This window comes from Stenella coeruleoalba (genome assembly GCF_951394435.1).
Source record: "Stenella coeruleoalba genome assembly, chromosome: 14".
NCBI classification, from domain to species: Eukaryota; Metazoa; Chordata; class Mammalia; order Artiodactyla; family Delphinidae; genus Stenella; species Stenella coeruleoalba.
In genome coordinates, this window is record NC_137160.1 from 43,101,604 (window position 1) to 43,114,480 (window position 12,877).

The 12,877-nt window shown below is 39.4% G+C and overlaps 1 protein-coding gene across 5 annotated transcripts in view; it reads right to left on the reverse strand.

The window, feature by feature from the left end:
• Positions 1-12,877, reverse strand: part of RNF125 (ring finger protein 125) — a 108,734-nt gene that overhangs the window by 12,098 nt on the left and 83,759 nt on the right. For 4 of the 5 annotated variants that reach the window (XM_079941859.1, XM_079941860.1, XM_079941861.1 and 1 more), the window contains 3 exons: positions 8,961-9,114; positions 4,975-5,069; positions 2,516-2,606 (listed from right to left, as the gene is read on the reverse strand). In XM_079941859.1, coding sequence (XP_079797985.1) covers positions 2,516-2,606; positions 4,975-5,069; positions 8,961-9,002 — 228 coding nt within the window. In that variant the 5' untranslated portion in view covers positions 9,003-9,114. Of the gene's footprint in view, positions 1-2,515; positions 2,607-4,974; positions 5,070-8,960; positions 9,115-9,281; positions 10,148-12,877 lie in introns of those variants that run through there. The other variant, XM_079941858.1, reaches the window with a different exon arrangement.

Here is a 12,877-nt window from a genome sequence, read left to right on the forward strand (position 1 = left end):
GGTGTATTACAGAACCATGGCTTTTCTGAGCAATCTGTTCCTGCCTGAAGGCCTTGATAGCATCCTGGTCTTGTGGTAAAATTTACTTCACCTCCTCCACCTCTCCCAGGTTGGGTTCCCCAACTGTGAGAGTACATGGCCTCCTCTGAGAAATCTGCTCTAGCCTTGATTTGATATAGCTGCAAAAATGGTAGTAACCCGGCATCACCACCCGACTCATTTGCTACTACCCTGTGAAAAAGGCATCATCATATCATCATCTCCATTTTACAAATGATGAAACAGAGGCAAAGAGGTTAATGGGATTTTCTGCGATTTGCACCAAAGCTTATCTCCTCCAAAGCCTAGGCTTTCCTCCCCCCGCCCCAGGGCATTGCTGTTCAACAGAAATGTAACAGAAGCCACACACATAATTTTATTGTTTGAGTAGCCACATTACAAAAACTAAAAGGAAACAGGTGGGATTAATTTTAATAATATGTTGTATATAACTCCAGATATACAAATTATTATTATTATTTTAATAGAACTTTATTGAAGTATAATCGCTTCACAATACCGTGTTAGTTTCTGTTGCACAACAAAGTGAATCAGCCATATGCATACACGTGTCCCCATATCCCCTCCCTCTTGAGCCTCCCTCCACCCCCCCATCCCACCCCTCTAGGTCATGGCAAAGCACCGAGCCGATCTCCTTGTGCTATGCTGCTGCTTCCCACCAGCCAACTATTTTACATTCGGTAGTGTATATATGTCCATGCTACTCTCACTTTGCCCCAGCGAAGCCTAGGCATTTTAACTACTAAATTCCACGATTCCTGGTTTATCTCTGTCCTTATGTCGGCTTTCTTCAGTGACCTCTATGACCTCTAAATCATAGAAGACCCAGTTTCCATGGGCCACCTTCAATCTGATGGCCAAACTGAGCGGCATGTGGACTGGACTTCTGTGGAGCAGGTACACAGTACCAATGGATGGACAAATATGGGGCCCTCCCTGGAGGGATGCTGTAATGCGGCCCATGGTCCAGAGTGCCTAGTGTTCCTCCAGCCAGAGCAGCACCCTGGGCACTACTGGTCAGGGCTCAGACTTTGTCGATAGTATCTCCTTCATAGGGTTGCTAGAAGGCAAAGAGGCATCCAGAACTCAGTAAATGGTAGTCACTATTATGCCATCCTAATGCTTTCTTCAAGCTTCCTCTAGGACGGTTCCCCAGGGACCTATCATAAAACACCTCCTTAGCCCAGTTCCTCCCACAGAGCAACTTGAGCAGGAAAAGCCCATGACAACCTCCTCTGCTGCCCCAACACATATCAAGCTCTTAGCTAGCCATTCCAAGAACCAAACCTCTGGGCCATTAGGATAAATAACAAATTCCTTTGACTGTGCTGTGGGAGGACTTTTGTCTTGAACTTGCTAGTGGAGCATAGTGTCTATGCCCTGGAGGCTAGACTACTGGGTTCAAACTGTAGCTCTGCTTATTTACCAGCTATGAGACTTAGCTCGTAAGACTTAACCTCTCTGAGCCTCAGTTTATCACTTGTAAAATGGGGATAAGAATCATATCTATCTCATAGGATTGTCGTAAGGGCTATCTAGCTATCTCTCCATCAATCCCCTATCTAATATACTTACATTTCAACTTCATCCACTTTCCGAAAGGATTTTATGGAAAAAAAACAAACAAACCTTAAAACAAATTAAAAAAACCCCAAACTCATATATATGAAAAACACACATACACATATATACACATGTACACATATACAACATAAAACTAAAATAAAATTCAAAAAACTTCAAGGTATCATTTTACATCTGTTAAGCCTGGATAAGTTAAAAATAAGTGTACGCATAATTTATCCCTTATAAGTACAACACTCAAAAGTCCATACATTTGTGTTCATACCATCATTTTATAATTTCTTTCCATATAAGAACAGCCTCTACTCTGATTTTGTTGATCATATTTTGTCCTTTTTCTCTGAGTTAAAAATATGCTACAGGATATTACTGTGTAAAAAACCCACTTATTGGGTAATTCAAGACACTCTCCTAAATCAAAAAAAGTTTTTTTAAATAAATAAATAAATGTACACAATCTTGGCCAGGTTAAGGTGAAAGTGGTTTACTCATAAATTGCTGACACAAGTATAAATTGACTCAAACTATTTAGAACACATTGCAAGAGTTAATAAAAACTTGCACTCTTGGTCCCAGAAATATCAATTTAAGGAATTTCCTCTTAGGAAAAAAGTACTTTAGAAGGAAAAGTTTAAACGTACAAGAATGTGAATGCAAATCCTAAAAATTGTCACCAATCCAAATGTTCTAAAATAGCAAAATGGCTAAGTAAACGATGATGTATCCATCATCACCCTGCCTTACCTCTCAACTATACAAAAATGAAAATTAAAAGGGGAACTCCCTGGCGGTTCAGTGGTTAGGACTCCACGTTTTCTAATGTGTATCAAATTTAGACACTGCAGCAATGTATAGTAACAGAAATCCTCACCACAGGTCTCCTTTCTGATCTGTGATGAGTAATGCAATGATCCAGCAAGCTGTCTTCATCCAATTCCTTCTGACAAAATGGACATACACACCTGGAAATTACATAGAATACAAACATTACTGAAATTGTTGATAATTAGACAGTAGTCACTTAACTAGAGGTAAAAAAATAGAATGTAAGTTAGTTTCTAGCCCTCATTCTTTCTGAGTTGATGTTCTTTTTCCAATCCTGATAATAATCTTGGTGCCTAAATTTTTTCTCATGAGAAATGTAAATTTGTAACCTCACAGGGGCAGGATAGAGAATCAGTTATAGTGCACTTGAAGCACTTTATTTTCTTTGGAAGAGAAGTACAATCTGAGCACCCCATTAACTGAGAAACAGAGGAACAAACCACCCAGCTGTGCCTAGGTTACTTCTTCTGTCCCTTTTACTTCCTCCCTTTCCTAAATCAGGTAACATCTGAACGGAGTGTTACTTTGTTCTCCTACTAGCATATCTAACAACACTAGCATATATAACTAAAGGTGTCAACTCACAGTGTTAGCATCCAGTGAAGAATGGAAAATGGCCTGCAACTACCTTGTTACATCCTTATGCACACCTAGGAGTATCTGTCCCTCATATCTGTGCTGTCCAACGGACTAGTCATTCGGTATGTGTCTACTGGGTTAGTCCAAACTGAGATATGCTGGAAGTATAAAACACACTCAATTTTGAGGGCTTTATATATACATAAAAAAGTTAAATATCTCAATAATTTATATATTGATTACATGTTCAAAGGATAAGACTTTGGCTATATTCAGTTAAATAAAATATATTACAAATTAATTTCACTTGTTTCTTTTTACTTTTTTGAGTATGGCTATTAGAGAATTTAAAACTACATATGTGCTCTGCATTATGTTTCCATTGCACAGTGCTGCCTTAAATTCTTAGGGACAATAGGGAGACTTGGAATTTTTTGCTCACTTTCCATTGTAGATATAACTTCCTGTTCCCCAAGAGTTGTATTCTGGACAAGCTCCCTGCATAAGAATTTTTAAAATTTGAATTATGTAGTAAGTTCTTCCATAAAGCAAAGATTTCTATCTTAAATGCAAATATTAATCTATCCTGTAATACTGATTAATCAACAACCCTTCTCATTTTCTGTTATTTCAATTCTTTATTATTTCATTCTAACTAGCAGGAGAAATTAGTATTTAAATTAGGTTTTGTATATTTTTAAATTTTCATAAAGCCTATCAACCTTACAATCAAACCATACAGAATTCATACTCTGCCTAGAGCTAAAATACTCACTTACAATTTAACAGAATGGTATAATCCTATAATAAAAGGTACATTTGCAAAGTAATCTCTAGTAAAACGAGAGGAATGGGGTGATCATTTAGACTTTTGGGTTAGGAAATTTAAGTTACATTCTGAGTAGTATATTTTCTTTTTTTAAACATTTTTATTTAAGTACAGTTGATTTACAATGTTGTGTTAGTTTCAGGTGCACAGCACAGTGATTCAGTTATATATATCTCATACATATATATTCTTTTCCAGATTCTTTTCCCTTATAGGTTATTACAAAATATTGGGTATCTATCCCTGGGCTATACATGCGTTTTTTAAAAATAAGCAGAACTAACATTTATCTTCAGGAGAAAAGAAGAAATTATACTGAATACCTCTTTGGATTGCTGCGTTCATAAGAAGATTTAATGGTTTCAAAACCATCATCCCTATGCAGGAGAACACAAATCATTTCTTTATTTCTTTAGCAGAGGCAGATGCCAAACTTTTTAATTCCTCTGCCCATCAGGAGAGTAATAACTCAATTTTCTTTCTTTTTTTTTTAAGAAAAAATAATTAATGATCAATATCCTCCATTACACCTACTAGCCACCTCCATCCTTCCTCCAGCCCCATATAAGATTACCCAGAAAACAGGTATAGGATTCAGAATGCCTGCCCCACGCCTGTTCTTTCTTGTTAAAATACATACTGAGATGTCACTTCGTCCCCTCTAAAGAGAAACCAGCAAAATGAGAGAGAATGAGTTGGGGGAACTGAGAGGAGGTGATGGAAAAGTAAAGACAACAACCTCTAAACCATCATCTACTTCACGACTCTATTAGTCACAAAATACAGCCTAGCAGAAATTGAACAGTTCTGTTTTCTATTTTTGTATCTTCCTCCATATAAACTTGTCTGAGGAAGTTTCCACAATCTCTCCAGTGTTCAGTTGGCTCTCCCCATACAAAGTGTTGAAAGCAGAGAGAACAAAATTCTTTTGTAATTATTCCCATTAACAAATGATTACCAATAATAGGTATTATGGTTAGAAGCCAAAACATAACTACATACATATTTTCAGGACAAAAATGTTAAGCTTTCTGGCTCATTAAGTTCTCTATAAGCATATCAAATTTAGCATTAAACTAAATTGTACTGAAACAAACCTTGTTGCTGTCTCTCCAAGTTCTTGTAGTGGTCCATACTTATCTATGTACTTCTGACATGTTCTTATGTGTGCCCTCATTTCACTGAGGCAAACCTATATAGAAGCAGATTAAAATAAGCTCACTGTTGAAAAGGGGCTCATTTCAGTCAATGAAGTCTTTTGTGACCCAGCTGTATTGCTTTCCTTATTTCAAATAAGGTCATAGTGTGGGGTCAGTTGATTAAAAGGATGCAGTTATGATAATAGTACAACCAATTTAAGGCATTATCAAGAATAACACTATCTTAAATAGTTTTTTTTTTTTTTTTGGCCGTGTCACGTGGCATGTGGGATCTTTGTTCCCCGACCAGGGATTGAACCCCCACCCCCTGCATTGGGAGCGCGGAGTCTTAACCACTGGACTGGCAGGGAAGTCCCAAGGAAAACACTATTTTAAAATTTTCTTACAACTAGAAGATCCAAAAGCTGAGTTCTTGAATTTGGTTCTTCTACAAAGTATAAGTTTTTTAAAGGGCAAAGATGTATATTAAATCAAATTTACTTTTTTTGGATACTATTACCTAAATCGGTGATGGAAAGAGGGAAGTAAGGAAGAAAAAGGGGAGGGGAAAAAGAGCAAAAGGAAGGAAAGGAAAAAAAGTAAAAAGAGAGAAAGAAAAACAAAGAGAGGTAAAAAGAATAAATAGATGGATTTTAGAGATGTCCAGAGTAAGTAAAAAGAAACCCTGTGCTTCAGGGAAAGATATAAATACCATGGCTTTATAATACATCCAGTAGTATTACATGAATTCACAATATACAGTATACTTAATGGCCCCATTAAGAGCAAACATAAAGGACAGCTACTGCAGTCCATTTTTATCAAGGCAGAATAAAGAGCCCTTGTCCTTCCAGATATACATTCAGATTTCCTAACCATGAGGGATCTGTTGCTAAATAACACATACTCTACTAAATGTGTCATTAGAAACTCTGATAAGATCTTGTGCTAAAGGAAGCTCTGTACAGCTGTAAGGTGGCCGACCCACCCTGCTTCATTTTGCCCAAGCTACGGAAGTTAAACCTCAGACATGAAATCTACCATGTCAAGAAAACAGTTATAACTGTCACAAAAGACAAAAATAAAAGCAAATGGGGGGCTTCCCTGGTGGCACAGTGGTTAAGAATCCACCTGCCAATTCAGGGGACACGGTTTCAATCCCTGGTCCGGGAAGATCCCACATGCCGCGGAGCAACCAAGCCCATGCACCACAACTACTGAGCCTGCACTCTAGAGCCTGCGAGCCACAACAAAGAGTAGCCTCTGCTTGCCGCAACTAAAGAAAGCCCGCACACAGCAATGAAGACCCAACGCAGCCACAAATAATTAAAAAAAAAAAAAAAGCAAATGGAAAATAAGAACAAATCCTTGCTTTATAACTATCCATCTAAAAAGACGTAAAAGCTAGGACCGATCTAGGCATCTGTCTTAAAACAGACTGTTTGGGGCTTCCCTGGTGGTGCAGTGGTTAAGAATGCGCCTGTCAATGCAGGGGACACGGGTCTGGGAAGATCCCGTGTGCCACGGAGCATCTAAGCCCATGCGCCACAACTGCTGAGCTTGCACCCTAGAGCCCACGTGCCACAACTACTGAAGCCCGCGTGCCTAGAGCCCTTGTCCCACAACAAGAGAAGCCACCGCAATGAGAAACCCACGCACCGCAACGAAGAGTAGCCCCCGTTCGCCGCAACTAGAGAAAGCCCGCGCGCAGCAACGAAGACCCAACGCAGCCAAAAATAAATAAATAAAATAATTAAAAAAAAAAAAAAACCAACAGACTGTTTTACAGCTTTTAACATCCAACCTTGCACATCAGTGCTCTCTCATCTCCTTATGACTTTTCTTAAAAGTTTCTTTCTTCTTCTTTATATTCCTTGATCAACAAAGAGACACATTCTTCATATAAATTAGCAATCTGGGGACTATGTCTTGACAGATGAATTGATAAATGCATAGAGCGTCTACCCCAGACACAAAACTGTGAAAGCCACTGTCAGAGGTGGCAGAAGGAGCAGAAGCCACTGAGCTTGCGCTAAAGGTACTTCTCATCTAATGGAGGAAAAACAAACAAACAAAAGAGGTGAAGATAAGCAGAGAGGAAACCGTTTGATACTGGGGACTGGAATACTAAAGCCAGGCTCTTGGCAGGGAGGTAAGGAGGACTCTGAACAGTAAGAAGAGTTGAAAATGGCTACAGAAGGAGCGGCAGTATTCCTGACAAGAGGTAGAGACAGATACAAGAAATACCTCAAAGGAAAGATCAAAATACTTGTGAATAATCAGAAATGCAGGGGGGTGAAAAAGGAAGGGGATCTCCACCCAGGATAACTGAGAGAATACTCTTATTTCTGACAGGTACCAAAGATGGGATAAAGAACTGGAAGACAAAATAATATGCTGAGTTTGATTTTGTGCATGTTGAATTTTAAATGATGGCAAAATATCAAAGTAAAAATAATCACGAATGATATTAAGAATGTGAAAAGCTATTGATTTTGAGCATTCACTATGTTCCACAGTGCTAAAAGCCACTTACTTTTTGTTGTTTACCTTTACAACCACTCTGTGACACGAGCATTACCTTTTCCCTCAATTTAAAAGAGTCAAACAAAAACTTAGATTAATAACTTGCCCCAAATCACAAAGAGTAAGGGAGAGAATTAGTGTTTAATCCCAGGATGTCTGACTCCAAAGACCATGCATGGATTCCAGAATCAGGCAGCCATGAATAGATTTTTGAGTCTTACAAAAATATTCAAAAATGCATTGAGCATTTATTATGTGCCAGTCACTCTTCAAAGTGCTGGGTTTACAGCTGTCAATAAAATAGTCATGGTCCTTACCCTCAGGGAATCTTGTGGAGATAATGGATAATGGACATTAAATTTCAAAATTCACAAAAGCATAATTACAAATGGTGATAAGTGCTATGAAGAGAAAGCACAGACTGCTAAGAGAAAGTGTAACAGGCTATATTTTAGATGAACAATCAAGAAAGGTTCTCTAGAGAAATTTAGATCTTCAGTACACGATCTCTCTTTTGATCTCTAGACTGGTAATACCTAAATATCCTTCTGTTAGCAGTTCAAATTTAATGTATCTAAGACTTAACTTTGTGGATTCTTCTCTAAATTTGCTCGCCATATTAGCACCTTCACCTACTCGTCTCAGAAACTTGGGGAGTATTTTGATACCTCACTGTCACTCACCTCCACATCCAGTTAATTATGAATTTCCTTCAATCCCTCTCCAGAATACACCTTGAAACAACTTCTTATTCCATACCTAATGCTATTACCCTAACCCAGCTTCCTTAACACCTATCCTAAAATCCACTGAATTGGCTTCACCAATCCTGCTTTTGCTTCCTCCAAACCATTTTCCACTCACATGCTAGAGTGACATCTTAAAAATATAAACCTGATCAAAAGCTTATACTTTTTCTGTGACTCACTATTGCGTTTAAGATAAAATCTAGAATCTTTGTCACAGCTTCTAAGACCTCACATGATCTAACCAGGCTAGCATAATAACAACGGAGGAAAACTGCAACAAGGAGGAAGTGGTCAACAGAGATAAATACTGCAAAGCCCAGAACAGTAGAGGTGGAATTATGCCATTGGAATTGAAAATAAAGCTATTCATTGGGTGGGCTGCAACAGCATAGCAGGATGGAGGCCACATAATAGGGGGTCATGGGAGTAATGGGAAGAGAGGAAATGAAAGCCTTGGTTTGAAAAATTAGGTGATGGTGGGCATCAGGTGACTACTGTCCAGCAGCCCATACATAGGGAACCAGAGGAAAGGAAGAGGAGAGGCTGAGACAATAAACTTTGGAAAGTCGGGGTAGGATGAGGTCAAAGGCGTAGGTGAAATGACTGGCTGCAAAACAATTTTCTCAGAGTTCTACGCCGGTAACTATGAGCAAAGGCAGGGTCACATACCAGGGTGTCACACTCAGTGCACTTCTGGAACTCGGATTTCATTTTCTTGGCTACATCAGTTGCTGGAACTCCTTCAGAAGGAAGATATGCCCGGCAGTAAGGACAGGTCCACTTATTGTTCTTGAGACTGGTAGCAATGCAAGAACGGCAGAATCTACAGGACACAAACCAAGAACACATCACTTTCCTTAACAGGATAAAGGAGCCACCACTAGGTGTTCATTTATGGAAACCGTATTTTAATGATACCTCGTACACTAAGAGCTGTTCTGCCAAACGAAAGCTCCATCTGCGTCCTACAGCTGCTGAGGAGTCTCTTACCTTCCCTGCAAGACCTCCCTGGGGCCACGCGTTCTCACCACGTGTGCTGCACGCATTTAAACAGAAGGTGACAAAGTGGTGAAACAGCCTTCCTACAAACAGAATGAAAACTATAACTCAAATATTGCTAGCCATAAAAAAGAATGAAATAATGCCATTTCAGCAACATGGATGGACCTAGAGATGATCATACTAAGTGAAGTAAGTCAGAGAAAGACAAATATCACATGGTATCACTTATATGTAGAATCTAAAAAAATGATACAAATAAATTATTTACAAAACAGAAACAGACTCACAGACATAGAAAATAAACTTATGATTACCAAAAGGGAAAGGGGGAGGGAGGGACAAATTAGGAGTTTGGGATTAGCAGATACATACTACTATATGTAAAATACATAAACAACAAGGGCCAACTGTATAACACAGGGAACTATATTCAATATCTTAATAACCTATAATGGAAAAGAATCTGAAAAAGAATATATCTATATCTATATTTATGTGTGTGTATAAATGAATCACTTTCCTGGATACCTGAAACTAACAAAACATTGTATATCAACTATACTTCAAAAAACCCCCCTATAACTCAAAGGATATCTAATGTGTTCTTTTTTTTCTTTAATCCTATTTTACCTTAAAATCTGTGGGGCTGGGGGGAATAGGTCTTTGCTCTGTGAGATTCTGTGTGTTAGATAAGAAAATAGCAGCAAGTTGAGGAGGTAAAAATACGAAACACGTTATTAAAGTCTTCATAAAATAATTTAAAACTCATCCTCAGATGCAGGAAATTATCTAATCAAAACTACCACTTTAGGAATGTCCTCCACGTCAAGAAATATATTCTCTGTTTACTTAAAGATGATCATGATAAAATCTTAACACAGTCAACAGAATTCACAGAAAATCTTGACCTATTTATGGGAGCTGCTGAAGGCTACATGTGCACAGAAGTAAAAGTGAGCATTTCAATAGGTTATACACATCAGCATGAGCTGACAGCTCTTAACTCAGCATGTAATATATATTTGCGAATATTTACACATGGCAAAAGTTAAGCTGTTTAAGTAAACTATACATACTGAAAAGTTCATATATCACAGGTATACATACAGCTGAATGACGTTTCACAAACAAAATTCCTAGTATATTAGCCATTACTGATTCTTTTTATTTTTAAAATTTATTTATTTTCATTTTTAGCTACATTGGGTCTTCGTTGCTGCGCACGGACTTTTCTCTAGTTGCGGTGAGCAGGGGCTACTCTTCGTTGGGGTGCACGGGCTTCTCATTGGGTGGCTTCTCTTGTTGCAGAGCATGGGCTCTAAGCACGCGGGCTTCAGTAGTTGTGGCACGCGGGCTCAGTAGTTGTGGCTTGCGGGCTCTAGAGCACAGGCTCAGTAGTTGTGGCACATGGGCTTAGTTGCTCCACGGCATGAGGGATCTTCCCGGACCAGGGCTCGAACCCGTGTCCCCTGCATTGGCAGGTGGATTCTTAGCCACTGAGTCACCAGGGAAGCCCAGCCATTACTGATTCTTAAAAGTATTCTCTTCTGCCTCTGTTATAAAATTCTTATACGCACACAGAGGATGCTTACGTCTGCACTGTTCTTGAGGCATCTGCTTGATGTTGATGCCTGCCCAGCACCCATTTCCCCTTTTTCTGGCCACAGCATCCTGATTTTGCTCTGCAGAACTACACCTCTTATATGAGATACAATTTGGTGGGACCTCAATCCGGGTGCCCATAATCCCCTGCTGAAGGCAGAGCGCCTAATGTCGGCCACACTAAGTAAACCCTCTCTCTGGGAGATGAATACTAAACAGAGTGACATAAAGACTGATTCAGCAACAACTTGATAGGACTATCCTGCTCTTTATTTAGAACCCTAGACCTGCCTAGGTTCCTACCCTTTTCTTCCTGGGTGTTTTTGTTATTAATGTCGCTTGGTAACTTTATATTTTGATATAATTTCAAATTTGATACACTGCTTTTTTTAATTTACAAAATTTTAAAACACTTCCACATACCTTAATTCATTTAACCTTAATAAACCCCTAAGAAAGATCATTATTTCCTTTATAGATGAGGAAACTGAGGTACGTGGAGGTTAAGTTACATCAGCAAGGTCACAGCTACAGAAAGTGCCTGGACTTTGTTGACCTTAAGCTGAGGTTTCCTGACTCAGAATTCAGTGACCTATCTTTCCACAACCGCAGCTACCCCAGTTGGAAAGAGCAATACTTTCAGAATCAAAAGACCTAAATCCCCTGCTGTATTTTTTTTTACATCTTTATTGGAGTATAATTGCTTTACAATGGTGTGTTAGTTTCTGCTTTATAACAAAGTGAATCAGTTATACATATACATATGTTCCCATATCTCTTCCCTTTTGCGTCTCCCTCCCTCCCACCCTCCCTATCCCACCCCTCCAGGCGGTCACAAAGCACCGAGCTGATCTCCCTGTGCTATGCGGCTGCTTCCCACTAGCTATCTACCTTACGTTTGGTAGTGTATATGTGTCCATGCCTCTCTCTTGCTTTGTCACAGCTCACCCTTCCTCCTCCCCATATCCTCAAGTCCGTTCTCTAGTAGGTCTGTGTCTTTATTCCTGTCTTACCCCTAGGTTCTTCCCCTGCTGTATTTTACTTCTATCTGCCTCAGGTGATTAATTGTAAGTTCTAAGGCACATTTGTCCTTGCATTTCTTTTAGTTCCTAAGAATTGGTTCTCAAAGTGTAAGCTTTGAAGGGTATTTATTACAAATGGTCCAAATGCTCAACTCATAATTAACATTTCTAATACAACACCTGTGGTTCTGACAGGAATTCTTTGTTTACATAATTTAGGAGCAAGCAGATAACACTGTGTTTCTTGTCAGCTAAAAGTCTTCCCCCCTTTCTCAGTTTGTTTGAGTTTTATGCTAATACAAACGGAAGATGAATATTGGTGCAAAGGGACTTCCCTGGTGGCACAGTGGTTAAGAATCTGCCTGCCAATGCAGGGGACACGCAAGACACACAAACAAAATATACTGGTGCCAAGCCCCGTGGTAGGCACTGATACACATCAGCTCATTTTACCTCATTTCGCTCTCACAGCAATCCTAAATGCTGCTCTTTCTCCTCATCCTGACTGATAGCAAACTGAAGTTCAGAGAGGTATAAAAACTTGCCCAAGTCACAGAGCCAGAAGATAGTAGTATTTTTATCATCAAACTGTTTTGGGAGAGGCTCAAAATTTGTAGTCTTTTTTTTTTTTTAATACATTTATTTATTTATTTATTTATTAATTTATTTTGGGGCTGTGTTGGGTCTTTGTTGCTGTGCGCAGGCTTTCTCTAGTTGCGGCGAGCGGGGGGCTACTCTTTGTTGCGGTGCTCGGGCTTCTCATTGTGGTGGCTTCTCTTGCTGTGGAGCACGGGCTTCAGTAGTTGTGACTTGCGGGCTCAGTAGTTGTGGCTCGCGGGCTCTAGAGCACAGGCTCCGTAGCTGTGGCGCACAGGCTTAGTTGCTCTGCGGCATGTGGGATCTTCCCGGACCAGGGCTCGAACCTGTGTCCCCTGCATTGGCAGGCGGATTCTTAACCAC